The 26,017-nt window shown below is 36.0% G+C and overlaps 9 protein-coding genes across 9 annotated transcripts; 5 read left to right on the top strand and 4 right to left on the bottom strand.

Annotated features, from left to right (window-relative positions):
* Nucleotides 1–1,265: 1,265 nt before the first annotated feature.
* Nucleotides 1,266–3,438, bottom strand: EV154DRAFT_552963 (UNC-like C-terminal-domain-containing protein). The gene is made up of 2 exons (XM_051605093.1): nucleotides 3,130–3,438; nucleotides 1,266–3,075 (listed from the first exon to the last, which is right to left on the bottom strand). The coding sequence occupies exons 1-2, from the start codon at nucleotides 3,344–3,346 to the stop codon at nucleotides 1,325–1,327; spliced, it is 1,968 nt and encodes a 655-aa protein (XP_051456009.1). The 5' UTR covers nucleotides 3,347–3,438; the 3' UTR covers nucleotides 1,266–1,324.
* A 66-nt stretch (nucleotides 3,439–3,504) lies between these two features.
* On the top strand, nucleotides 3,505–5,831 carry EV154DRAFT_483034 (uncharacterized protein; the record flags this gene model as incomplete). Its single annotated transcript, XM_051598549.1, has 3 exons — nucleotides 3,505–3,553; nucleotides 3,906–4,747; nucleotides 5,802–5,831. The coding sequence occupies 3 exons, from the start codon at nucleotides 3,505–3,507 to the stop codon at nucleotides 5,829–5,831; spliced, it is 921 nt and encodes a 306-aa protein (XP_051456008.1).
* Nucleotides 5,832–6,424: 593 nt separating this feature from the next.
* EV154DRAFT_544471 (uncharacterized protein) lies at nucleotides 6,425–8,551 on the bottom strand. The gene is made up of 7 exons (XM_051604602.1): nucleotides 8,235–8,551; nucleotides 8,055–8,123; nucleotides 7,890–7,997; nucleotides 7,456–7,825; nucleotides 6,956–7,389; nucleotides 6,806–6,894; nucleotides 6,425–6,731 (listed from the first exon to the last, which is right to left on the bottom strand). Exons 1-7 carry the CDS (start codon nucleotides 8,469–8,471, stop codon nucleotides 6,614–6,616), a joined length of 1,425 nt encoding a protein of 474 aa, XP_051456007.1. The 5' UTR covers nucleotides 8,472–8,551; the 3' UTR covers nucleotides 6,425–6,613.
* A 1,062-nt stretch (nucleotides 8,552–9,613) lies between these two features.
* EV154DRAFT_274459 (uncharacterized protein) lies at nucleotides 9,614–11,190 on the top strand. Its single transcript, XM_051594721.1, has 2 exons — nucleotides 9,614–9,637; nucleotides 9,818–11,190. The coding sequence occupies exon 2, from the start codon at nucleotides 10,065–10,067 to the stop codon at nucleotides 10,884–10,886; it is 822 nt and encodes a 273-aa protein (XP_051456006.1). The 5' UTR covers nucleotides 9,614–9,637; nucleotides 9,818–10,064; the 3' UTR covers nucleotides 10,887–11,190.
* Nucleotides 11,191–12,984: 1,794 nt separating this feature from the next.
* Nucleotides 12,985–14,955, top strand: EV154DRAFT_514238 (uncharacterized protein). Its single transcript, XM_051602106.1, has 6 exons — nucleotides 12,985–13,338; nucleotides 13,402–13,496; nucleotides 13,555–13,614; nucleotides 13,678–13,696; nucleotides 13,785–14,361; nucleotides 14,415–14,955. Exons 1-6 carry the CDS (start codon nucleotides 13,069–13,071, stop codon nucleotides 14,738–14,740), a joined length of 1,347 nt encoding a protein of 448 aa, XP_051456005.1. The 5' UTR covers nucleotides 12,985–13,068; the 3' UTR covers nucleotides 14,741–14,955.
* Nucleotides 14,956–14,993: 38 nt separating this feature from the next.
* On the top strand, nucleotides 14,994–16,133 carry EV154DRAFT_514234 (uncharacterized protein). Its single transcript, XM_051602105.1, has 2 exons — nucleotides 14,994–15,762; nucleotides 15,820–16,133. The coding sequence occupies exons 1-2, from the start codon at nucleotides 15,072–15,074 to the stop codon at nucleotides 15,939–15,941; spliced, it is 813 nt and encodes a 270-aa protein (XP_051456004.1). The 5' UTR covers nucleotides 14,994–15,071; the 3' UTR covers nucleotides 15,942–16,133.
* Nucleotides 16,134–16,431: 298 nt separating this feature from the next.
* Nucleotides 16,432–17,300, top strand: EV154DRAFT_514231 (uncharacterized protein). Its single transcript, XM_051602104.1, has one exon. It carries the CDS (start codon nucleotides 16,494–16,496, stop codon nucleotides 17,256–17,258), a length of 765 nt encoding a protein of 254 aa, XP_051456003.1. The 5' UTR covers nucleotides 16,432–16,493; the 3' UTR covers nucleotides 17,259–17,300.
* A 780-nt stretch (nucleotides 17,301–18,080) lies between these two features.
* Nucleotides 18,081–18,671, bottom strand: EV154DRAFT_514227 (uncharacterized protein). The gene is made up of 2 exons (XM_051602102.1): nucleotides 18,626–18,671; nucleotides 18,081–18,560 (listed from the first exon to the last, which is right to left on the bottom strand). Exons 1-2 carry the CDS (start codon nucleotides 18,644–18,646, stop codon nucleotides 18,264–18,266), a joined length of 318 nt encoding a protein of 105 aa, XP_051456002.1. The 5' UTR covers nucleotides 18,647–18,671; the 3' UTR covers nucleotides 18,081–18,263.
* A 3,652-nt stretch (nucleotides 18,672–22,323) lies between these two features.
* On the bottom strand, nucleotides 22,324–23,448 carry EV154DRAFT_514224 (Tim17/Tim22/Tim23/Pmp24 family-domain-containing protein). Its single transcript, XM_051602101.1, has one exon. It carries the CDS (start codon nucleotides 23,311–23,313, stop codon nucleotides 22,669–22,671), a length of 645 nt encoding a protein of 214 aa, XP_051456001.1. The 5' UTR covers nucleotides 23,314–23,448; the 3' UTR covers nucleotides 22,324–22,668.
* Nucleotides 23,449–26,017: the final 2,569 nt, after the last annotated feature.

Below are 26,017 nucleotides of genomic sequence, written 5' to 3'. Positions count from 1 at the left end.
TACTCTCTTTCGATTATTCAAAGTGTTGGAAGTTTAAAACTAGATCCAAGTCTGTTAAAAGTTTACACAAAAAAGTCCACAAATAAAGCTGATAATATAAATCAACTAAGAGATGAGAATCAAAAGCTCTTTGGCAGTAATAATATAAGCTTGGAGCTTACATTCAAATACAAAATATATGGCAGAGCGATTGGTTTACCTTAAGCTTTCTGGGAGGCAAAAGCCTGTATTTTATTACAAAAAATACATGCTATAAAATGTCGTTTTGACTTTTCATGCAAGCCACACTCAAAAGGATTATCCTGTGTCACCCTGCGAACGCACGGTTTACATGCAACATTTGCATCAACAAATAAATAATACAACAGCCTACAATGGACGCATGGTTCACCCATTACACATCATAAAACATTCTCTCTGCCTGCTCTGCTGATTCAAAAAGTACTTACAGGACTTTGTCATTTCTTGTATAAGCCATCCACCAATTCAATAATTATCAAACGATATTTAATTTTGTCTTATTCTTTATTTCTAACTTATGTCTACTTTCTTTGATAGAACATTGTGGATAGGTGCATTGTCCATGCCAAGGTAGTATTTCTCAAATTCCTCGTGTCGATTTTATTACGTCCAGTGTATTGGCGCCAGTACTCAACTGTGCAACCAAAAGCGCAAATTTAGTTACAGTCTATTAATAGTCCCCGAAAAGAAAATACTGTCGCTCATTCGACAAATCATGAAAAGACGAAAAACAAAATGCGACTTTTATGTTCGTGTTTAAAAAATGTTTAAAAGATATGCTTTCAAGTACTCTACGTTATTGATCAAGCCAAGTTTCATGGTAATATGGCTTTTGGTAGAGACGTGCTGGAATAAAGTGGAGCATGAGCATGTAAGCCAATCACCAAGGAGGCCATCACGCAGAGCCATACTTATTTAAATGCCGGTCTTTTTTCTTTTTTTTTTTGAGTAGTAGTCAAGGCCTAACACTGCCGTATTCTAACAAAACAGTTCTAGACAATTTGGGTATTAGCTAAATAAAAAGTGTGATGGATATACAAATTAAATTGTAACAAAAAAACATGTATGCTATCTAGAGGGGCTGCTTAGATACCAAAACAGGATTTGCGGTACGTGTCTATGACACACTGACACGGAAAGAAAGCAATATTATTATCCGTTATTGTACGTCTACATTTAAAGCAGTTGTGAGCTTCTTCCAAACACGAAAATACGGAAACACTCACTTATACTTGTAGTACATTGAATTTTATTTTTATTGTTTCAAAGAACAAATGTAGGTATAAGGAAATGCAATAAGATTCTACCGCAAATTTCGAACAGGTGTACCATGGACCCGAACGCGGTATATATCTGTGTGAATCAAACTGCCCCAATTCGAGTTAAATCGTATAAAGATGTGAGTATATGCCTTCTCTGCATCAACACTAAAAGTTTGAACAGATATCGGTCCATGAATATCATAGGTGAAATTACCAAGAAGATCACGATCATGGGGGTTTTTGCGGTAGTCTGCTATACCATATACATCAAACTGTTTAGGAGCATGAGTCATGTCACCAAGCATGAGTTGAGAAGAGGGATACTCTAATGTGATCTCTTGTACCATCAGTGGTTCACTTAACTTGATACCCAAATGACCGGAGTCACCGAGCATTGTCCAGCATTCACCTACATTTGAATTGGGCATGATGGCCATTTGTGGGGCAGTAAAGGGATCATGTAAAGATAAAAGTCGACGAGCAAGTCGAATGAGTAATGGAACGGCGTAGTAGGTTGGACTTGTTAAAGCGATCACCACTCTTGCTCCACGAGATTCCAAAGCAAAATCGGGTGTATTGAGAATATCTTGATAATGTTCTTGCGCTAAAGTTTCAATGACTTTTTCAAGTGGCGGATGTTGTTGTTTGTTCACTTTAATTTGACTGTTGTGTAAGGTACTCATAAGTAACTTCATAAACTCTTCCTTGGTGATAATAGTTCCTTTGGAAACATGATTTTGGTGTATTCCATTCATTTGATTCGAAGTGTATTTGTTTATAGACTTTTCATTGTGTTCTAAAAATCTATCCCAAGAGACCGTATCTTTCAAGTAAGTGTAAAATTTTACGGGTAGTTCAAGTTTACCGGCCTTGTTTGTTCGTACGAGGATTGAATCTGGTAATTTGGATTCAATAGCAGCCCTAAATTCATCATTGATAGATTCCTTGATTCTTCCAATTTCATTTTGATGCTGATCAATTTTATTCCATATATTCTTTATGTCGTGGCTTTCGATTCTTTTTAATTTATTCCAAATATCTTGGTGCTCATTAGAGATAACCTCAAAGGTCTTCTTTAAGGAAGCTAAATAGTGACTTGCATGTTCTTGATGACCGTACAAGTCTTCTGTAGATCCATCATAAACAAAGTTGTGCACTTTATTTTTTGAGCTTGGCAAGAGAAAGGTAAAGCAGTAAATCAAGACAATGAATGTGATGAAGGAGGTGAAGAGTTGTCGGACCTTGATATTTCGTGCAGGATTCTTTTTTTGATCGTTTGAAAATAGCGAAAGTAGAGAATCAATGAATGAAAATGATACAATAAGTGTGATGAATGTTGCTATTTGGGAAATAGTTTCGCCTACAATCCAATAAATCATAAAAAGCAAGAGAACAATCGGTTTAAGAGCTTTAAAAAAAGTTAATTTCCAGCATGAAGATTCTTGCAGTTGATTTTCAGAAGGGTTTGAATCAACTGTATCATTCATCTTCTTTTTACTAGTAGTTGTCATTTTGTTATTGTAAGCAAATGATCTCATGATTATCTCCAAAAGAAGGGAAAGTATGGTTGCTCTATCAGTAGTGTTTGTAACTCTTGTTTCTTGGTGGTTTTGTGTAGGTTGGCTTTTTTCTTGTACATACTCGACTAGTTGTTCATCACCAAAAGCTTTTCTCCATTTAATTTCTATTTCTGGATTCTCATAGAGATAGTCTACTTCCCCATAGATATCAAGTTCTCTGTCGTCAGGTGCATCTACTATTGGATTGAATTTATCGGGATTGGATGACACTACTTTTCTTCTTGTTAGTGGCATAATTTTTTTTTCTTGTTCGAATCATGTATTACCTCTTGATTCATAATCTCTTCTTGCCGCTTCATAGTCTACATCACTGATATCAAATAGATGGCCATCAGTGGAGTCTTCTGAATTGTACCCATGATCGAAATCAATATAATCTCGACTGGCAGGAATAGAAAAGGGTGTGTTAGGTGGTGAGCAATTATTCTTGGTCTTTGAATTGTTCGGTGTAAATAAATGTTGTGACCTAAACGGTGAAGACATTGGTGTAAAGTGTGCTGCCACACAACATTTGATTTGCCCTCATTTTATATAATTAACGGCGTGGTTTAAAAACCTTCATTTCATTGTCCAACCTCCCCCCCCCTTTTTTTTTTTTTTTTTTTTTTTTTTTTTGCTCCGGGATCTTTTAAGTTTTTATAATGACAATGGCATACAAAAATGTGATTCATGGCTTACAAAAGGACGAAGGTAACTTTTAAAAACCAAAAGAAACAATATAGTCTACTCACAGCGCGAAAAAAAAAAACGCGTTTAGTCTTGTCCTTGACAAATCAAACGGAAGAAACAGTCTTATCCACTGCAATCAAATCCACCCGAACGAACCGAAAGTACACCGATACCGATAAGAGAAATCTTTTCGCTTTGGTGTTTGAACAGGGTTTGAGCACAAACGCAGCAGCTCTTCAACTCGGTATGCCTCCTAGCACTGCTTATACCTGGATTAAAAAAGAAAAGGAGCGACAAAGTGTTACTGCTGTCGCCACTAACGAAACCGTCACCGGAGTAGTCACGGAAACTGTCAAACAAAGTGGTAATGAAGGTACCAAGGAGAATCTCTTTGCTTTGGTGTTCGAGCAAGGAATGAGCACAAACGCGGCTTCTATTAAGCTTGCTATTCCTCGTAGTACTGCTTATAGCTGGGTAAAGAAAGAGAAGGAACAACGAAGTGCCGCTATCGAGGCCAGCGAAATAGCCAGACAAACTGCTCAAGCAGCTGCCGCAGAAAATCTTAAGGTGAATCTTTTCGCTTTGGTGTTTGAACAAGGCATGAGCACAAATGCAGCAGCTTTTGGACTTGGTATACCTCCCAGTACCGCTTATAGTTGGATAAATAAAGAAAAGGAACGACGCGATTTTACGGGTGAAGCTTCCAGTAAAACTGCCCGGGAAATTTCCAAAGAGGATCTCAAGGAGAATCTTTTTGCTATGGTGTTTGATCAGGGACTGAGTACGAATGCATCAGCCATTCAACTTGGTATGCCTCCCAGCACCGCCTATAACTGGATAAAGAAAGAAAAGGAGCGACGAGATATCACTGGCGAGGCTTCCAGCAAAACTGCTCAGGAAATTTCCAAAGACGATCTCAAGAAGAATCTTTTTGCCTTGGTGTTTGAGCAGGGAATGAGCACAAATGCATCGGCCATACAGCTTGGTATGCCTCCAAGTACCGCATATAACTGGATAAATCAAGAAAGAGAACGACAAAGTGTCACTGCTGAGGTTACCAAGGAAACTGTTCAAGAAACTGTCAAGGAAACCTTAAAAGACAATGCTGAGGAAACTGTCCATGAAACGGCTCGAGAAATCTCTAAAGAAACCTCCGTTGAAACCTCCGTTGAAACCTCCGTCGAATCAGAAGAAGCCTCAACCAAGGATGCTGATGTCAAACCTGGATTAGGAGAAGAACATGAAAAGTTCTTGACTGATATCATTGAGGAAAAGCTCGCTATCGCGCTAGCCGAAATAACCAAAACAGTAACAGAGCAATTCACCGATTTGGATATTTCTCAAACCAGTTTGAAACAGCTTGTAAATCAGAAGTGCAAGGCTAGTCTCGAAAAGTCCGATGCCTCCAATTCTCCCATCAGACTCGAGGAGAGATACCATTGGGCTGCCTATTGGAAAGATAAAGACATGGATTATTTGAGTAATTGTGTCTTTATTGACGAGACGGATTTCCATATCAAGCTCACAACGTTGTCTAAAGTGGACACCATGAAACCTGTGACGAAGACCGTGTTTGGCGCTGTCTCCACCCATGGCTTAGTCAATGCTGTAAATGTGCTTCCAAAGAACTCTGATAATTCTTTATTCGGTATGGCACCTCAAAATGGCTCAGCTGCTGATGCTGCCGGTAACTATTTTATCTTTATAAGACAAACATTGGATATCATGGATCAACATGAGGATCTATTCAAGAACAACTACTTGGTGGTGGACAATCCATCTTTTCATAACGACCACCCAGAAATTCAACGCTATGTTGAGATTCGGGGATATCGTTTTGTTGTTCTTCCAAGCCACTCTTCGGAACTAAGCCCAATGAAACAATTCTGGTCTGCTTGTCAAAGCAATGTTAGAAACGAAAAATACATTACTGAAGAAATCTGGGGTACAAAATTGAAGGAGGCTTGTCGTAAAATCTCGATTAGTGAAATCAAAAAGTTTTGCTCTAGCTCAGTCACTTTAATTGATGGTTGTCTGGATCGTGAACCTATTTAATTTGGTGCATGTAACACTTGAAAATACACATTTTTTAAACTTTTCTATTGTTTCCATTATCGTATTCTTTGAGCTTTTTTTTTTTTTTTTCTAATTGTTTATCTAGTCTGAGCTAACATAGCGTTTTCACTCTTGATAATAGCCAAAATTATCACATCGAATGTGTTGGCATCAAATTGGGGTCTGAACTGTTGAATCGCTTTTTTGGTTTTAGTCCGTTTACCGTGTAACATTTAAACTTTAAAAGATCGTCAGCCTTTTTTGGGTTTAGCCCTCTACTTCAGTTTCTCGACCGCCGTAATACGGAATTAATAATTCGAATAAGTATTGGGGTAAAATGAGGTACCTGCCCTAATAAACATTGACAATATTTTGAAGGTGAAGACTGTCATAATACAGTCCGTTATTTACTTCATAATTCTCAGCCTATATTGTAGGAAGGGCTAAAAACAAAAAACCTTTATCGAAGCTATAACGGAAGCGAGGATTGAAGACCATTCACCGTACTTCAAAGGAAGCATTTACTCTTTGAAGAAGTCATATGAAAGATGTATGAATTGTATCTTCTACAAGATAATCGTAAAAAATATATTATCCGACAAGTTTAGTTTTATCGAGTAAAACCTATGCCGATGGCTGGTTTATTTAAAAGCTGGGAGAGCATTCCTTCTTGAAACTAGCTTTTCAAGGATAAACTTTACGGGCATGACGTGTTTTGTGATGAGAAAGATATAACTGAAAAGAGAAAGTCCCGCATTCAATGAGCCATTTAATTAGTTTAGAGCAGATTGCATGCAGCTATGTACAACATCAACGAGGGAAATAATAGACGTCAAGTGTTCTTTAAAGAGATCTTCATTTTATATTTTATTATTTTACAGGGGGGTAAAGAAAAAAGAAAGTGTATATCTACAACAGTAAGCTTGAGTGTTACTACTAGTTATATTGAGGAGAAAGGGGGTTGGGTAATAATGCGAGGATGATGAATAATATGCGCGTTTTTTTTTTTTGGTGAGTATTTAAACGTTAATTGTGTTTGTTTGCTGCTCTTTCGGTCATAGACATATCTGCAGCACCGGTAGATGTAAGTAAAGTAAACACGGATACCAGCAAGATAGTTCCAATCACATCGATGGATGCAGTACTAATAGTTTTAAAAATTAATAAATTGGTACTTCCCTCGCCCTCCCCCCCCCCCTTTAATTTCGTAATACTTACAGATAAGGTATCACATAATTGTCTGGATCATAGCCCATTCTCCAGAATGTCAAGGACATGATTTTGCCAATCTTGAGACAAATCCAGGTCTAATCAACTTGCATTAATATCATATCAACTGTTAAAGAAAACAATAACAAAAATACTTACACAAATCATGGATATCATAAAATACGAAAGAAAGAACCAGACATTGTACTGGAGCTGACCCATGCCGAATGCCCAAATGATGACCATGAATACAACTTGTACGGGTATGTTCATAGCCATAAGAGTATATTCAACGACTTTGTAATTTTCCTTGGTTTCGGAATGAAGACAAGTACTGATTCTAGATGCATAAATTGAGCCTAGATTTCCTGCCAGACCGATCAATACAGGAGTCAATAAAGCGACACCTTTGTATTGTTCCACATAGGCTTCCAAAAGAATACCGGCCAAGCTAGAGATAACCATGGCCAAAATAATGGGAGTCCAACCAGCAAATAGTAAGTCTTTCACATGAGAGTTACGCCAAACAATCAGCCCGAAGATGGGGATTAAGCCTAACATGATCAAAAATATAAGTGTGCTAAAAATACTCTCTGAATAAAAAAAAAAAAAAATTAGTTAATGTCATCATTTTTACGCAGGACCTGATAAATATTTACCCATTTGATTTTGAAGTATCGATGCACTAGTAGCTAATAAAACTAAAGTTACAATATCTCCAGTAGAAGAGGCCATAGGACAGGCAATATTGTCAGGATCGACATCGAATTTCCTGCAAATGATAATTAAAGCGCACATAAATATGCCTAAAATGGCAGACGAAAATGAAGCAGACACCATCGAACTTGCTGTCATATACATCATTTCGTAATAACTGGTGCTACTTCCAGGCTTTGTAATTAACCCCAGAGCAAAGGAAGACACACCGGCAATAGCACCCGCCACAAGCGATTGGACTTGTAACAAGGCAAGATTACCGACTATAAGTGATCTTCTTGTTGGTCCATAATCCAACTCGCCTAAATTAGACTTTATAAAATAAAATTAAAATTTAGACATGAATAACTAAATGAACGACTTTATAAATATTTACCGAAGTCGAAAAACGGGCAGCAAGATTCATTTCCAAGTTTCCTTTAAGGTTTAATAAAATAGGTAACAAGATAAACAATTCTGTAGTTTTTAAAAAGACATCCCAATGCTAATAAATTATGTTAGTGTCCACCTTTTTTTTTAAAAATAACAAGATGAAATGTACCTGGAAATCATCCATAAGGTTACCAGCCAGCACTAGACCGATAACGGAGATGATGAGTGAAGGAAGTGCCTGTAAGAAGGGTGTAATTAGAATGAAACGGTATAAATTGGGCAGTTTATATATAGAAGGATAGGGGACGACAAAAAAAAAAAAAAAAAAAAAAAAAAGGGAGATAATTACCTGGATTGCCAGTGTATTTTCATGCTTTGGTTCAGGTTTATTCTCGTTGCTCTCGTAAATAACAAACTCGTCAGTACTATGGTTGCTCTCTACATCGGTCAACAGTGCTGCAGTAGCTTGGTATTCTTGGTCTTTCTCAAGAATGTCTTCGTCATGTCCAACATGATCGGGTGGGTCATCATTATCCTCATTGTTGTGTATTGATAGCTCAATGTAATCGGCGGAGTTGTGTTTCATTTTTTTTTTCAAAAAAAAGTAAGTAGAAGAAAGAAAGAAAACTAAAGAAGCAGAAAAAATAAGAAGGAGATAAAGAGGAGTTCTTCAAAAGGGACTATCTTTTTTTATATATATAATTGGTAGTCGCTAAAGTATAATACATCAACAAATTAAGCTTGTACTCCTGCTGGGGCTTGGGACTTTTATTCTTTTTGAGGCATTTCTTTTTATTTTTTTTTATTTTTGCATAGATTTTTTTATTTGAGCTGTTATCGTGTCACTAACACTGATGTTCGCCCATATCAACCAGAAATTCATTTCAATTCTACATGTGCCAGGCATCCAAATATAGAGGACACTGACTTTTTATTATAATTTTGTCAGCCACATGCGTATAAATGACAAACTAGATCTGTGCTATTTTGTAAATCATGTTACACGAGCAAAATGGTCTTTATTTTTTAATATTACATTTAAACAGCTATTGGTTTTGCGACTTGTACAGGTTTTATATCCATCTCAGGGGGGTGATAATCCATCTTTGCTCAAAGTTAAATTATTTATTTATTTTTTTATTTCGTGTGTTTGACGTTTTATATTTAAATATGGGTTAATTTCATCCTCAGCCTCTATTTATAACTTTTTGAGAATAAACACTTTACAGAAATGTGGCTTCCGCCATCTACCTGGTAATAGTATCATATGCCATCCAGAAAAAAAAAACAAAGGTATTGCAAACCTGGTACGATTTGAATTCTGGAATTCTGTTTCTAGATTTCATATTCCCTCTGATGTTCAAACCACACTACTGCTACCTTAATTTTTTTGCATGCATGCAATTGTCACCTGAATAATGGATGGCATGACGGGACCATTACACACACATATATGGACACATAGCAAAAAACGCAATTCGCATAAGGGGAACATACATGGCATGAGCACAATAAACTTTGCGCATCCGTCAAACAAAAAGCTAAAAAATTCCGATGAAATGTATAAATAAAGAAAGGAACCACTTGATCACTCTACGTTTGTCCTACGTCTTTAACCCAGACTACGATGTACAGCTTTATTTGCCTTGGCATAAATCATCCAACTGGGTTTAAAGAAACTCTTTCGATTCGTTTTCCTTCTTTTTTTTCTCCTTCTTTCACTCTTCGTAATATTTAAATCCTGTAAAATTTGTAAGTTCTCATAGAATTCGTTAATATTTCTACTTTGACACTTAACCATGCAATCCCTTTTTTTCTTTTTCTTTGTATAAAAGAATAATAAAAAAAGTTATGGAACACCCAAAAACCCAGTAAGCTTGCCGTTATATCTTGCTAAGCTTTTCTTAACTTTTTTTATTTATTTATTAATAGCGATTCACCTCCTCCATACACTGCTATTCCATCCTATAACCCCCACTTTCCCAGTGGGCCAACATATACACATAGTACCTATCAAAGCGTACCGCCACCATTACCCAATAGACCGCAGTCAGATACCACCAACACCACATTATATGTTAACAATAGAACATCGACCTCTAGCCTACCCCCGATTGTTGCGAATAATAATGTAAATTTTATAAGGACATCTGATTACTCATCTGCCGGTGTATCAGCCATGACATCTGCGTCTTTTACAGCTGTAAGCAACGTTGTACACGTAAACAATATAGTGACTCATGCTATGAATGGACCCCAAAAAATAAATATGTACCTAGAAGAAGTTCGAAAACCTACATCCAAAGATAAAGGTAAACTTTCTATTAATCAGTCCAGCCGAATGCTTGAACTGAACGAAAGCTGGTCTGGTCGTAAATGTCATCTTTCAAACAAGAATGGGTGTATAACAGTTCATGGATCTTTGGTATCAAACGGATCTATAGAGTTGGAGACAACAAAAGGAGATATTACTATTGATGGCCACATGGTTGCGGCCAAAGATATCAAGGTTAAAACAAATCACGGGTTTTTTTCCGTTCTAGGTTCATCCGTCATTGCGGATAATCTCACAATTGAAGCAAGTTATAAACCATTACAAATAAGCAGCCAAATCACAGTAAAGAAATTATTGATCAATACCAAACATGCGCCTATTATCTTGAATCGTATTTCATTGGCATCACATATGTCTATCAAAGCATACAAAGCCCCAGTCGATGTTTCCATTCAAGATATCACGAGTAGCTCAGCAAAAATTGAGATCGAGACAACCAAGGCAGCAGTCAATGTTTATTTATCAAGCAAATTCTCTGGAAATTTTGATATCAGGTCCAAAAACGGACTTGTAACAGTTATTATGGATAACAGTGCGTTTGGTTCGTTATTGTTTGAAAACACCAAGGACAATCACAAATCAGGATGCTTTAAGAGTGGGAAGAAATCAAAGAACACCATTTATATCAGAACCTGTAATGCTCCTGCTACACTTTATATCCAGTAGATAACATATCCACCACCCAATTTTTTTTCCCTTGATTAAACGTTTTGCACTAAATCAGTTACACCAAGCTTTCCGCCATAGTTTTTAAACATTTCACTGTGATTTCCCACAGCCTCTACTTTCAGGAATAATCAATTGATACGCAGAAATAGCTGCATTAAAAGAATTCATTATGAATTAGATAGACAATAATTTATATTGTTGGCCGTAATAGAACTCCAGGGGACTGTAAGAACGTTCTGTTATCTCATGTTTTTTGTTACTACAACAATGGTCATTTCTATTAAGTCAAATTTGTTCTCCCTTGTAATACCTCGGTACGAGGGAAACCTAAAGAAGATTTACGGCTTCTTCACACTTTGAGTCATACGAGAAGTGGCAGTGAAATTGGCTTAATGACAATAGTCAGCTTAAAGTCGGTAGCCTAGTTTGAGCTGCGAACAGATACTTCGACATAGGCTTCTCAGGCATGAAAGAGGTTAAAAAGAATAGCAATTTTACATGTAATAGCTCTGGACTGTAGCATGAATAATCTTTGCATACTCACCATTATTCCCTAAAAAAGCTATAATGTCTTATCTAGGCTCAGCCATATATATTTATGCCATTTAAAGTGATTTAATATATAAATCAATCGATTGCAGAGCTATATAATCATGACGGAAATGTCTTTTCACTAAAATAAACAACCTTGTAAATCCGATGTTAATTTATCTTTTTTCTTCAATAAATAATTCTCATACCACACCTGAAATAGAAAAAGAAAATCTTACAAAGTACCACTGCCTGTGGTTTATTATGAACACAGTAAGACAGATGCCATAGACAGCAGACTGCAAAGAAAAAACTGTGCTGCGGTCACTAAAGAAGAAAATATGTATTTTGTGTCCAGAGTTACTTAAAAAAAACGTGTCTTTAGCAAACACTCAGCCTTTTAAATTATGGTTGGGTAGATTTTATTTTGTATTATAATCAGCTTGGGACAATGAACAGAGAGTCATTGTCAAGGTGATAAATTGAGGGTATATATTTATCTGGGTTTTAAACAACCAAATATATGATTGTTCTTTTTGCCTGTAAAAGTCTAGATATGCTCAAATTTGATTGTATTCATTGGATCAAAGACACATAATGTATGCGTGTTAATATTATGGCCTTAATTAAAGACATTGAGATTAGTCGATTAGACAACGCATAAAACCCTTTTTTTACAAAAAAAAAAAAAAAAAAAAAAATAGTTGACTAGCAAACTAACAGGTATTTTAAAGCAAGTAGACTACCTTTTTTTTATCACGAGGTAAATAGCACGGGCAATGGCTACTAGCGCGGATCATTGTGTGCATATAATCAAAAAAGAGGCTTTGACTTATTTTTTGCTCGTTTTTTTTTTTTTTTCTTTTGAAAGAAAGAAATAAACAAACCATGTACCATAGGTTTGTTAAAGTTGATCAAGCGAAAATATCGGCTGATTTATTTTTTGTCTGTCGATCAATAGGACGGAAAAAGAAAGTCGGACGTAAGACAAATATGGATTTTTTGGTTCTTTAAAAATAGACTACATGATACAGCATATGAGAAAAATAGTCTGTAAAAGGCGAAATTTATCTTATTCCAAAAATATCTGAACTGAATAAAGAGTACAAATCAGTTTGGTTTAAACTTATTAAAGAGATGAAATAGAATATATCTACAAAAGTAAGGGGAGATCGACAAAGGGTTCAAGTTAGACAGGTTGAGGAGAGAAGAGGACCGGAAATGTGGTACAAGTCCGCTGTTGGGTGCAGCAATTTGTCCTGGTCCGAATATTATGTACTGTCATGTTATAGATCTTTTTTTTTTTTTTTTTTTTTACTGCTTCCAAAAACTTGAATCTACCACGTGTCTTAGTCTGGTCCAGGAAGAAGAATAGGGAGGCATAAATGCTCTGAGAGTATACTGATGTTTGTAGAATAACTAACATTTGATGTGATGATTGTTATCTATTAAATAAACCATATAAAATTAAAAGACAGATGTGGCGAGGAACCTACTATTAAAAGGAAGAAGACCGAAGGTTAAGCTTAAATTAAATTTTCGTAGACACAAGAATCCCCGACGGGATTTATTCTTGACTTAATAAAGTGATAGATTGAGCTGCTTATCCTTTTTTTTCCCTTTTTGATTATCTTTAGCGAATGTAACAATGGGCTCAAACTATTCCAATTTAAAGCATCAACTTTCACCCAAAAAAGTACCTAAACATCTTAGACCAACCAAAAAAAAAGCAGCACATAAACAAAAGTCCACACACAAAGAAGCGCCAGCTCAGGCAGTCAAAAAGGCTTTTGTAAAAGTGACAGTACAAAACGAAGATAATATTACAACAGAGGAAGAGACAGTGTTGGTTGGAACAGGCCCGCGTGGCGCGTTTCGATGGTTCAAAGGCCGTCGATACCTGAACTATGTCACAGAGGTAAAGAATCGGTTTTCTAAAGGATCAAACAAATACATGCTGATACTAAAACCAAAAAAAAAGGATGGTTCTATAGGCACAGGCATTTTACCGAACGATCAATTAGAGTTGGACAGAATAAGAGTCCTTTCATTCATTATTCGCTGGGCATTTAAAGGGTAACTAAGCTTTCAAAAGTAGTAGGCAGATCAAGTAAATTAAATATTTATATGATAGGACTGTGCTTGCCCCTGTAGAAAGAAAGCTGAAAAGCGGGATTCAAGTTTTAAGCGTAGGGTAAACTTATAAAATACTTGCATATTTAAACAATTGGTGTTAATTTTCCTTTCTTTTGTGTAGATATGGACCTGGGATTTGGGTGAGTGGGAAAACCCTAAAATGTGTGTATACAAAACCAAAAAAAAAAAAGACTGAACAATCCAATGTTACGCAAATCCCATTTTTAGAGTGGTCATCATATAATGGATATGGCTATCGATTTTCCACAGTCCCAATTTACAGTGATTGATGTTGCAGATCTACTACCAGCAGATTTCGAAGAAATCACTACAGATGAGAAAGACGTATTTGGGCATAAAAATAACTCGAGTCTGTTCACACCAATACATCCGAACTTACCAAAGAAGTTTCAAGAAACAAATTCACGGTTAGAATCTGACCTTTCATTGGACAGCAATAGCAGTTTTAGTAACGTATTACTATCCCGCGTAGATGACACGTACGATTCCGACTGTACACAAGAAGTAATGGATGACGATCTTTCCCCGCCCAAACATCGTAAATTACTACGGAATCTCGATTTTTATCAAACCAATGTGGTTGATGGAGGATTGCCATTTCCAGATGATCAGTTTGACTTTGTGAAGCAACGATTAGTTACAGCCTCGTTTACACTTGCCGATTGGAAACGCGTGATAGAAGAATTGGTTCGTGTAACCAAACCTGGCGGATATATTCAATTGCTGGAAATAGACTACAATACGTTTAATCTAGGACCCAATGGCAAAGCCTGGGAATTACAATGTAAAGTGTGATTACTTATATGTTTAGCGTGTAATTTATATATTTTAAAATAGTGTTGCAGACAGCTCGAGAAAAACGGAACATGGAACCAAGAATGGCCCTTTATTTACCAGATATGTTGAAATCAGCTGGATTGATCGATGTGTCTTCAAAGCTTGTTTCTATTCCCCTTGGATCATGGGGTCTAGATCTTGGTTCACTTTGGAAGCACAATATGGAAATGTTTGCGGATTCATCATCCCCCTTGCTGAGCAAGTTGGTTGGTATATCTGAATCCGAATACAGGCGTCGATGGCGTGATATGTTTGAAGAAGTGAAAGACAAAAAGGCTTTCAGTAACATTCATGCTGCCTGGGGTCAAAAACCATTAAAAAAATAAACCGCGATCGATTGAGTGATCGTAATTGGCCCGACTCCCCTTTTCTAAAATAACTATGTGAACCTCCTCTTTATTGTTATTCAATTTGTTTGTAGTAACCAAACCGTTTTTTATGTAACCATGACAATAAACTTTTTTATTCCTTCTCCTGACATGGTAACACGATTATTCTGAGACGGATGGTCCTGAAAATGTGGAGAATTAATTATTTATAAGCACACAGACCCCCCATTTATCTCAAAAACCCCCTTCTTATTTCTTTATAAATTCTCACTCTTTTTTTTGTTTCTTCTTCTTTTCCCTCTTCCTCTATTCTTTTCATATTCTTTTAATGGCATCAGACACAATTCATAAAGATAAAAGCGCTTTACATAATAACCAACGCAAAACGAATAATAATATTCGAAAATTCTTTAATCGTTTCCCACATAATAAATCACCACCATTATCACCAAGCAGTGATATGAGTCAATGCCCAGTGTTATCATCCTCGTCATCACTGTCGAGCGAAAATGATTTATCACCCACACAAATCCAAATTGATTTAGTACGCACAAGCTGGGAACGTGTGTCGCAGATTCGACATGCTAATGATGATCGTAATATCTCATCTGCGCATGCTTTCGGATTAGCGTTCTATGATGCATTGTTTGATATGGATCGAGAAGTAAAAAGACTGTTTGATAATGTGTTTCAACAGGCGAGAGCGCTCACTGGAATGATTTCGTACATTGCCAGAGCACCTGGTGTCACCACTGCATCGAGGCCCCCTTGTTGTACACCGACAATGCCAACCACAATTCGTGATATAAATGCCTCTAAAAAAGACATCAATAATACACAAGAGTATGAAGAAGGAGATCCTGAATGGCTTGCTGCTCAAATGAGAGAATTAGGTGCTCGACATTACTTTTACAACGTAAACCCTCATCACTTGGAACTAGTCGGTCCAGCCTTTGTAACTGCCCTTAAAAAAAGATTAGGAGACGAATACACTGACGATATTGGCGATGCATGGGTCAAGGTAACCATCTTTATATGTGTGTTTGTACTCGCTTAAAATACTAACATGTCTGGTTAGGCAAACTCATATGTCGCTTATAATATGAGGTTAGGGTTCGAATCTCAGCAGGCCTGGGAAGAAGGTTCCATTACGACCTCTTCTTCAAAGAAATCAAAAGCTTCATGTTCAATACAATAGTCATTTCTCTTCTTTCTCTTTTATACATATTATTAGCATTATATCAATATGCATGCATATTTTTTTTTCAGCCTTCCCCTTTCACTCTCCAACCCGGACCTATTTTCCCGCGCTTGGAACAATCCCCATCCCTTCTTTTTTTTATATCATTTTACTGTACAATTAAATAAAAATATAAAAACCGTGCACAAACTATAACCTTCTTATTGTAAAATCAGGGATAAAAATAAATAAATTGACATTTGTTGCAGGGTTGACAGAAAAACGTTTATTCTTCTTCCAGCAAAAACCTTCTCCGAAAATAGTAGTTCGACACATATTTTTCTTTTTTGTTTTTCATATTGCGACATTTTAACTTTTTTTTTTTTTCATAAAATATGAGCCTTACTCCTACACATTCTTATAGACCCATTGCACCTTCTATTGCACCACAGCCTATCTTACCTCGTCCTGTCTCATTAGACAGTAAACGTAAATGGTCATCTCCAGAAGACTCTCCGCAAAAAACTCAAGGTAATTTCCTTCTTTTTTTTTTCTGTGGTTTCCGTAATCATGACTAAACATTACGAAAAAGTAGAAAGAAGAAACAGTAATAGTTCACAAGGTTCCAATTCATCTGTAACATTAGCGGCCGATCAACGCATTCGTCGTAAAGAACAAAATCGAGCTGCACAACGAGCCTTTAGAGAGCGTAAAGAACGTTACGTGCAAGAATTACAAGATAAGATAAAGCAAATCGAAGCAGCACATGCGATACAAGTATCTCGACTAGAAGAAGAGAATTTAAAGTTAAAAAACGAGTTGAGTGAGCTAAAAGATAGTAAAAGAGAGCAATCACCAACACCTTCACGTATACCTTCCTCCGCTGTGGCATGTATACGTGATAAGGATGGTGTCTCTTTTTGTGAACGTTTAAAAGAGGAAGTATGCTCAAACGCTTACGATCGATTATTAACAGAGCAATTATTTGACGCGCATGGATTTTTAAATGAAACGATGTCACCCGTGCCGATTATAACTTCTACAAAAAAACAGCCTAGTAAAATTGATTTCTTTGATGAATTAGAACAATCATTAAACGCCACTCCGCTAGAAGAACCCACCAACCTTGACCTAATATCATGTTCGGTTGTTTGGAATCGTATGGCCAATCATCCATTATTCGAAAAATTTGACCAAGATGCACTGTGTCATGAATTGAAAAAGAGAGCTAAATGTTCAACTACTGGACCCGTTTTTGAAGAATTCGAAGTTCAAGAAGTGTTACATTTGATGGAAGATCGAGTACGTAACCAAGAGCAGCAACAACAAATCTAATACTTTTTCAGTAAATAAAATGACCTTTTTTTTTATTTTTTATTTTTATTTATTTCCTCTTCTTTTCTCTCTCTCCCACACACATATTATCGAATGATCACGAATCCATTGCAAGTTAAACTTCGTACACCACAGAATGAATTTATGCATCAATTCGTTACTCCTAGTACACTTCCTAATATACCAGACTACGATGATCAGAATATTCCACTGGCCCTTTTGGTCTATCGAAACGTATATCCATTAATACGACATATTCCCTCTCATCCGCAGCATTTGAATCGTTCTTATGCATTACATCGCTATCCTTCGTCCCAACAATTCTATAATAAAACAAACTAGTATTTTCGTATTATTTTTTGACGGATGCTTGATGTCATTTGTGTTGCATGATCATAACAAAACTCGTCACAATTTGTTTATACAGCACCCACTTATGGTTTGGCTTACATATTAGTCAAAAAGTGCCTTTTACAAGATTGTATTTTTTAAACCTTGTATATACGTACAAGAGCTTAACTAAAAATAAGATAGGTTTTGTAACTCGATCATCAACCCTGCCACAGCAACACTGTTTTGAATATCCGTTAGGAAAAAGCTGAGTATTTTTGTGCCGGATCAAACTACATCTGGGCGGTACACATACTCGTATTCCCCTGCACATGTACTTTGTGGCAGGAAGATATATCTTTGGTATTTTCACGCACAGGGAGGAAACCGGTAAAATGTTTAAAGTTAATGGGCTTGTCTTGTTACCGAAAAACGTGTGGCGTTGTTACTCAACATATCTTATTTGAAAAAAAAAAAAATTAAAAAGGAAATTACTAGATTTGTCTTCCGTCTAAAAGATAATTTCCTGTCTTACCCATGCTCTCAATATGACACCTTTTGTCTAAATGATCTCCTTTTTTCTTGAGAGCAAATTATTTCTACAGTGCATACGGTCCCCAATGACATGAATAATTTTGGTAAAAAATATATTTGTTGGAGAGTGAGTTTAACAACTTATAATTTGATGAGCGGCGGCAGTTGCAACAGACAATATGTACGCAAAAACGTTATAACACCGATTGGTTGAATAATGACTAAGCTTACCAAAGAATAATAAGAACCACTTTCTTTATTCTTTTTAAAGTACTCTACAATGTTAAAGCCAGGTGGCTCATAAAAAATCAAATAATATAATAACATATGAAAGAGATACTTAAATGACGATGGCACGACACTTGATTCAGAAGCTGACGAACAGCTCCTGCTATTGTGAAAAGCACAGTGAACCAAACGTGTATGATGTATACGATGGTAGAGTTTGAAAGAGTTATAAAATTGACGCGAATCTTTAATACCTTTTTTGTTGCCCTATCCAGCAACAGTGTAATGCTTTCCATTGGTGTTAATGCTTTCCATTGGTGTTAATGCTTTCCATTGGTGTTAATGCTTTCCATTGGAGTTCATTGATATCAAAGCTACTCCTACAGTGGTCTTTCAACAGTCCCTATCTACCTTACAATCTTCTAAAGGAGGTGATAGATACAAGAATTTGTCATTTTATCAGGTCTTATACCTGTTGCTTTTTGTGTCGAATGATCGTTCTTCCTTTTGGATACGACTTTGGATCTTTTGCCCGTAAGCGACCCGATTTTGGCTTGTAGATTTTATTGACGTGATTAAACACTGCTAACAAAATAGACTTTTATGCCGAAACAGAATGACAGCAATAGTCTGTTCAGAATCTTGACTATGAAACTATCTAAGTATCACACCACCAGTAGCTCACGATGACCTAGACAAAGATTCTAATTCTTTAATCAAGGCTCTCATGGAGGTATACCGTTGGTGTTTTGGCCATTTTTTGAAGTTTTAAAAATAATTGATAAATACAACCGAAAACATAAAGGCTAAAACAAATAAAATTGGCCATAAAAAGCACGTTATTGTTATATATGAGTTTGATTTGAAAGTTTACTCATTTTTGTTATTTTGAATAGCTGCATATGTTGATACTGTTGATTCTCACTTAGGGTGGGTACGAGCATTACAAATCTTTTTCTCTTGGTGCATTCCGATTGGATTGGTAGAAATGGATGCATCGATGATTTCACATTAACGTGTGCATAAAATTAGTTGTCTGTGTAATTTTACTACTGAGCGCACGGTTGCGAAATGCTAAATCAAATTTTTTAATACATCCAAACAACGCTGTCCCGAGTTTCATCCTTGTAAATTTATTCTGATTTACTATGTTAATGATAATTGATCATCATTATTTAGTATGGTGAGCAAAGGGAATAAATAGGAATTTGTAGCCTCTATTAATGATAGAGTTGCCAACTTTTTATGAGTGTTAACAGGAGCGTTGTTCATAGCGAGTTAAAAGTCTTTCAATTCAGAATATTTCTTTGGTCGATCCAGCGTTGCATCCAAAAACTCAAGATAAAGTCTTACTATTACTCAATTAAATAATTTGATGACTGCCTTACAGGACACTTTATTTACATACAATGCAGTTTTTTGTTATGCAACACCATTTTCCTAAATCGTGCGACACTCTTTGCTGAAAAATATATATTGTTTTTTTAAAAGTGCGATATCATTTTGGTGTACAAGCTGCGCTTTCCTTTATAGACAACATCTAAGACATTTGTCCTACAACTTCATCTGTGGTACCCTTGTGCGGCATGCAACTTGAAGTAAGGTCTCAAAAGGCAAGTACCACAGATAATTATATATACACACATATTAAATATATGTTTCGAACTTTATTGTTTTCTAAAGTGAATCCAATTAATTAGGAGAAATGAGTCATTCCACACCCATTGGCCGCTGAAACTAGTCTCGCTATAAGCCAATTCACGCTTTACACTATGATGAATGCAGTTTTTCTTTGTGATAATATATACACAGCCATTTTATCTTGTCAAACAATGGCTTATTAAACATGTTTGGTCTACATATGTGGGATTGCTAATTCAATGATGACAAACCATATACTAATTTTTGGCAGTTCGACAAAAATCACTAGTTAAATTGTGTTCCCATGTCGGAAGAAAAAATGTGGGGGGGGTGGTCTAGTTGTTTGTTTTGTCAGTCAATTTACTAAAATCACAGCATTTTAGCCATTATAGTTTATCAAAAATTCGAGAATAAACCTTTTTTTTTAGCTATTAATTTTGCTTTGTACCACCGTAACAATAATGAATCGACAAGCTCTTTTTCTTTTGAATAGTCTTTTTGGTAATGACAAAATGCCAAATAAGATTGCATAACACAAATACTTGGTGAACATTATTGTTTAACCATCGATTTTTGATTTTTCGAAGAATTGAACACCATCATAAAGACTAACATCACCAACAACTATAAAAACGCTATTACTAGTCATTTGGGAAACGAGACCGGGATTAAAAATACCGAAAAAAAACTTGAATAACCAAGAAAAAGAAACTCGCCCTCGTAATGGGATAAATCCATATTTAAAGCACAGTCGTCGTTGTGCATTGAGAATGAAACTTTTATTGCTTTTGGTCAATAAATTGGCCGTCGATAGTACCTTGCTTCGATCACCATGCTGCTTCCCATGCGTATGAACAACCTATCGCTGACTGGACTTTTGTTTCTTCTTGATAATATTGATAATATTGTTGAAGAATTCTTTTACGATTTCTGATCTCGCTGGCTGAGTAAAAAGATATGAGATCACACCTTAAAAAAAATGTGATAAACTTTTTTCAAGCACGCACAATTACAATGATCGTGATCTTTTCTAAAGTCTTTCTTACCCTTTGAAAGGCTTTTATATCATAACGTTCAATTTATATGTATATATAAACAATATCATTATGGTGTGATCATAATTTTTATCATTAAAGTGCACACAAGCTTTACCTTCCTAATAAGATATTTGTGTTACTACCAGCATCAGAACTGGCAGATTCAGTACTTCAGATCGGTTATTGAGTCGTTGATGGATTTATGATGGAGCTGACTTCTAAAAATACTTCAAATGGTAAAATGAGGGAAAACAGAACAAGCAACTTACAAGCAATTGGAAGAATATAAACGAGATAAATACTTAAAGATCCCGTTAAATATATCACTAATGAGAGTCAAATTGCTAATCTTCAACTTCTCTTTGCTCACCACGTCAACGACGTGAAAATCTTCAAGCACCTAAAACCAGTTCTAATCGCCTGTTCGGACCCTCGCCAGACGATAAAAATTGCATCACCTTCGTATTCAATTTACATCTAAATCAAACACTCTTGATCGGCTTAATTTGATCAACACCGTGGACAAACCCCGGATAAATCTGGGGTATATTGAGCTTTATAAGAAGGTAAAGACCGCTAAAGATGAAAGTATTTTCAGTGCAAATCAATAACCACATTTACTGATGATTGATTACCAACGAACTTCTATCATTGAGAGAACGCCTGTAGAGTTACAGGTGATAGCGCTTCATATAAATCTGAATTGTATCCTGTGAAGGGATTGTTTGTTACTATGTGTGCGTGCTATGACTTCAAGCTAAAGATGGCGGATATGGATAGGTGAAGGGTACGTAATACACATGTAAATATTTCATTACACTGATTACGAATTGTAATTCGAGCATGTAATATTTTTCAATTCAACTTGTTCTTTAAGTGGCTTATATTCCAGCAAGGGCCATCCTCACAAACATACGGGTATCTGTCAGAAGCTTGGGACTACCCTCGATGTCTAGATTCAATTTCTTGCTTCCAGCTTACAGAAAGGCTCTCATGGGATATCGTGCCCAGTAATGTAGTGGCCTTTAGTATTGCCATTTCATCGATAGACTAAAAAAACTTGCAATTTACACCTTAGCCGAGAACAATAGCATTCCTGTAGAACTGCTCTTCAAAAGATTTTTAAAGTATTAATATATGAAGTTCTTTGTAAATAGGAAGTTGTATTACAACAACTGACAATGAGCTTGTTAAAAAAAGGTATCAGAAAAGCTTGGTGTTGACACTTTTCACTTGACAATATTTATCTTTTTATTTTCAAATAGATCCCATTTAACTATGTGTAAAAAGAACATGTCGCTTTATGAAAGAGCATCATATGTAACGCCACGTCCTGGTTCCTTTCCCTGTCAATGCTTTACTAGCATTAAAACCTTTTGAAGCACCGACTTTTTAGCTCGGACTTTTTTAGCGCTCTCTCTCTGACTTTTTTTAAGGTTGCGGTCATTTAAAATAAATACAGCTTTTTGGCATTACATTTTATTAAGAATTCGAGTTCCAAAAGGAGGAGGGTGGGACCCATGTGAAATATACAGAAATGGAGAAGGGTTTGTAGAATAAAGATATTGTGGTTTAGAATAAGAAGGTAGTCTATAATATTACAAGAGTGTATGTTGTGTGTGTGGTATTTGAGATTTGTTTTAGTTGTCAGTGAAAGCAGAGACCAACAAGGACCAGGCACCAGCAACACCAGCACAAACACCGGCAGAGACCAAAGCAGCACGAGGACCTGCAGTAGATTTGAATAAAGCACCAGCAGCAGCGCCACCAGCCAAACTATTAAAGACGTCATGCTCACCGCGCGAAGCATCAATCATGGCTGTTGTACCGTTATAAACCATGGCGATGACGCCCAATGAATTACCAATGCCAGGTCCACGACGAGTGATAGAATTCAAGGTAGTGTTCAGACGCACCTTCATATTGGGTGAACCCGCACTCTTTTTTAAACCTTCTGCCATACCTACTACACCACCCAAAGTCAAGCCTGCTAAATAGGTAGTGCCAGTGCCATAACACAAATCATCCGACCATCCTCTGGAAGGAGCCAAGGATCCTCCTCCCATGTTTCCTGTAGGTTCTCCTTCAATCTGTAAGAAATCGAGTCCTCCTTGTAAAGCAACGGGTTGAAGTCTTTGAGCATCGTAAGCTACGGTTGACATAAAATCTGGAAGTTTTTCAAAGCTATTGTCACCAAAGTTTTCTTCATTTAAACTAGTGGATGTGGGTGAGTAATTATCTTGTTCGAAACTGTTTTCGTTGCTGGATCCGTCAAAAATGCCCATGTTTGTTGTGTCTACTAAAGAAGGAGAAAGTGAAAGAACGGGATAGAATTGGATGGAAATCCTTCCCCCAAAGATTTAAACCACCCCCTCCCCGAACTTTTCAAAGATGGTGGCTTGTATCACCTAAAACGGGGTTTCAAATTATATCATGCTTGGTCTATACTTTTATCCTCCGTCTGTCTAGTGTGGCCTTATTCAATCGACAGGGACAGCACTAATAATGATAATATAACGACTCTAAAGTCTTCACAAATCCGAAGAATTTGTTACTCTAGATTAATGGCATATAAGCCTTTACAAAAAAAAGCCACGTTAAGAATAGACAGAATGTTCCCTCACATAAGGACTCTCCTGAAAAAAGAAAAACGCATATAAAGACAGTGGTCATTCTCCTACTCCTCCCCCCATCTTTTACCCTTTTTTTACACCTCTTAAACGCAAAAATGATAGCAAAATCAATTTTATCCCTAGTATTATTCATGTGTTGTGCAATTTTCATGGTAGATGCCTATGTGAAAGGCGAAAGAGGAGACCCTTGCACCCGGGGTGTTGAATGTCTGTCGAATGTATGTGTCAACCAGCATTGTGATCGTTAATACCTGCTTTTCAATGTTCAAATTTTGATATATCAAATATGTTTTCCATCCAATCCAAAATTGTCTACCTATCCCCTTAAACCACAACGTATATATTTAATAAAAGTCGCTCACTACTCTCTGCATATAATCTGAATGTTTACTTAACTACCTTTGACTTAATCCTTGTGTCATGTTTTGTCATGGTGTTATCATAAATATAATTCGTTAGTTTTCTCTCTTGTTTTTTTTTTATAAAAAAATCACAGCTGCAAATTAATCCCTGATTTCCCTGTATAGGTGCTGTCCTGACAAAAGAATCCAAAATGTAGATCGCGCCTTATTTGGAAGTAATTCGTCACAAGACAATGTGCCAGAATAGCCAGATTTCTTTTGTGATAGATTATGATGTAAAAAATAGTCTTGGATAAAAAATGAACCAGAGTATTTTGATGTTTGATGTGTGATGACTGAAGCAGAATTCAATATGAAAGAACAACTAGTCGAAGAAGACAGGCAACCTGCACTGAAGAAACTGTTGCTACAAATATGAGCTGTATCGCATAGATCCTATGTATTTTTTTGTTTGTTTGTTTAAGTTTGGATCGAAAACTATATCTTGCAGATAGCTTCCCTCCTCAGAAGATATTGCACTCACTTTCAGACAATTCTAAAGATCAGAATACTGTTCCAACTATGTATATCAAGAGGTCTTTTCAAAGTAGAGTGCATCTGCTTTTAGGTGGTACCTAAAAAAAATTTAAGCAGAGACAAATTTTTAGATGGGTAAAACACATTTTCTTTATAATTAATATCCCATCTGAAAGGTTAGGATTGTTTTTTATGTTGATTAGAATGAGAATCTACATATATTAAATTAAAAAACATAACAGATTCTGGATTCAACATTTTTTTTTTAGGTGGGGGCGGGGAAAAAATGTCACAACCTGTACAAAAGGGTTTTAGAGCCAATAATAACCTGCCGCTAATATCATTAGCCGTGGTCGGATTTTGAAATAACCCACTGTTTGTGCTCACGATTTAAAAAACCGCGCACAGACTATATAATCGTTAGCCATGGCTTGAAATAACTTCAACCTTTTTTGTGTACTTATTAGAACTACTTGAATTTTAAAATATACATTAAAACAAATATTCTTAAGATGCGTGACCCTTTTTAAAAATAATTTATCTATTGAAAGATTGGAAATATTGATTTGAAGTTGTTTAGAGACAGCCTATGAAGTCGCAGCCGGAGGCTTAATATCACAAACCCTGAAAAAGGATAAAAAAGTTTAAACCTTTTTTATGTACTAAGTAGAACCACTTGTAATTTTGAATATATATTATAAAGTATATTCTTAAGATGCGTGACCCTTTTTAAAATTAATTTATCAATTGAAAGGCTTGAAATATTGATCTGAAGTTGTTGTAGAGACGGCCTATGAAATCACAGCCGGAGGCTCAATATCACCAACCCTGAAAAAGGGTAAGAAAGTTTAAACATTTTTTATGTACTAAGTAGAACCACTTGTAATTTAGAATACATATTATGAACTTTATTCTTAAGATACGTGACCCTTTTTAAAATTAATTTATTTATTGAAAGGCTTGAAATATTGATCTGAAGTTGCTCAAAGCCGGCCTATGAAATCGCAGCCGGAGGCTCAATATTACTTACACTGAAAAGAAGATAAAAAAGTTTAAACCTTTTTATGTACTAAGTAGAATTACTTGTAATTTAGAACATATATTATGAACTTTATTCTTAAGATGCGTGACCCTTTTTAAAATTAATATATCTAGTGAAAGGTTCGAAATATTGATCTGAAGTTGTTAAGAGACGGCCTATGAAATCATAGCCGGAGGCTCAATGTCATCAACCCTGAAAAAGGGTAAAAAAGTTTAAACATTTTTTATGTACTAAGTAGAACCACTTGTAAATTAGAATATATATTATAAAGTATATTCTTAAGATGCGTGACCCTTTTTAAAATTAGTATATCTATTGAAAGGCTTGAAATATTGATTTGAAGTTGTTTAGAGACAGCCTATGAAATCGCAGCCGGAGGCTCAATATCATCAACCTTGAAAAAGGGTAAAAAAGTTTAAACCTTTTTTATGTAATA

Source organism: Mucor mucedo (assembly GCF_025094135.1).
Source record: "Mucor mucedo strain NRRL 3635 chromosome Unknown EV154scaffold_68, whole genome shotgun sequence".
In the NCBI taxonomy this organism is placed as follows: Eukaryota; Fungi; Mucoromycota; class Mucoromycetes; order Mucorales; family Mucoraceae; genus Mucor; species Mucor mucedo.
The sequence above is the reverse complement of the archived record's forward strand: the minus strand, read 5'-3'. Positions and strand labels throughout refer to the sequence as shown.

Bases quoted from the DNA above. Each gene is read 5' to 3' on its own strand.
- EV154DRAFT_514234 (XM_051602105.1), top strand. From the start codon at position 15,072: ATGGCATCAGACACAATTCATAAAGATAAAAGCGCTTTACATAATAAC. The intron at 15,763-15,819 runs AGGTAACCATCT...ACATGTCTGGTT, and splicing joins TATTGGCGATGCATGGGTCA to AGGCAAACTCATATGTCGCT.
- EV154DRAFT_514224 (XM_051602101.1), bottom strand. From the start codon at position 23,313: ATGGGCATTTTTGACGGATCCAGCAACGAAAACAGTTTCGAACAAGAT.
- EV154DRAFT_514231 (XM_051602104.1), top strand. From the start codon at position 16,494: ATGACTAAACATTACGAAAAAGTAGAAAGAAGAAACAGTAATAGTTCA.
- EV154DRAFT_544471 (XM_051604602.1), bottom strand. From the start codon at position 8,471: ATGAAACACAACTCCGCCGATTACATTGAGCTATCAATACACAACAAT. The intron at 7,390-7,455 runs GTAAATATTTAT...TTTTTTATTCAG, and splicing joins GATACTTCAAAATCAAATGG to AGAGTATTTTTAGCACACTT. The intron at 6,732-6,805 runs GTAAGTATTACG...TAAAACTATTAG, and splicing joins AATTATGTGATACCTTATCT to TACTGCATCCATCGATGTGA.
- EV154DRAFT_514227 (XM_051602102.1), bottom strand. From the start codon at position 18,646: ATGGAAAGCATTACACTGTTG. The intron at 18,561-18,625 runs CTGGATAGGGCA...TTCAAACTCTAC, and splicing joins TGGAAAGCATTACACTGTTG to CATCGTATACATCATACACG.
- EV154DRAFT_552963 (XM_051605093.1), bottom strand. From the start codon at position 3,346: ATGTCTTCACCGTTTAGGTCACAACATTTATTTACACCGAACAATTCA. The intron at 3,076-3,129 runs GTAATACATGAT...CAAGAAGAAAAG, and splicing joins AAGAGATTATGAATCAAGAG to TAGTGTCATCCAATCCCGAT.
- EV154DRAFT_514238 (XM_051602106.1), top strand. From the start codon at position 13,069: ATGGGCTCAAACTATTCCAATTTAAAGCATCAACTTTCACCCAAAAAA. The intron at 13,339-13,401 runs GTAAAGAATCGG...CCAAAAAAAAAG, and splicing joins ACCTGAACTATGTCACAGAG to GATGGTTCTATAGGCACAGG. The intron at 14,362-14,414 runs GTAAAGTGTGAT...ATTTTAAAATAG, and splicing joins CAAAGCCTGGGAATTACAAT to TGTTGCAGACAGCTCGAGAA.
- EV154DRAFT_274459 (XM_051594721.1), top strand. From the start codon at position 10,065: ATGACATCTGCGTCTTTTACAGCTGTAAGCAACGTTGTACACGTAAAC.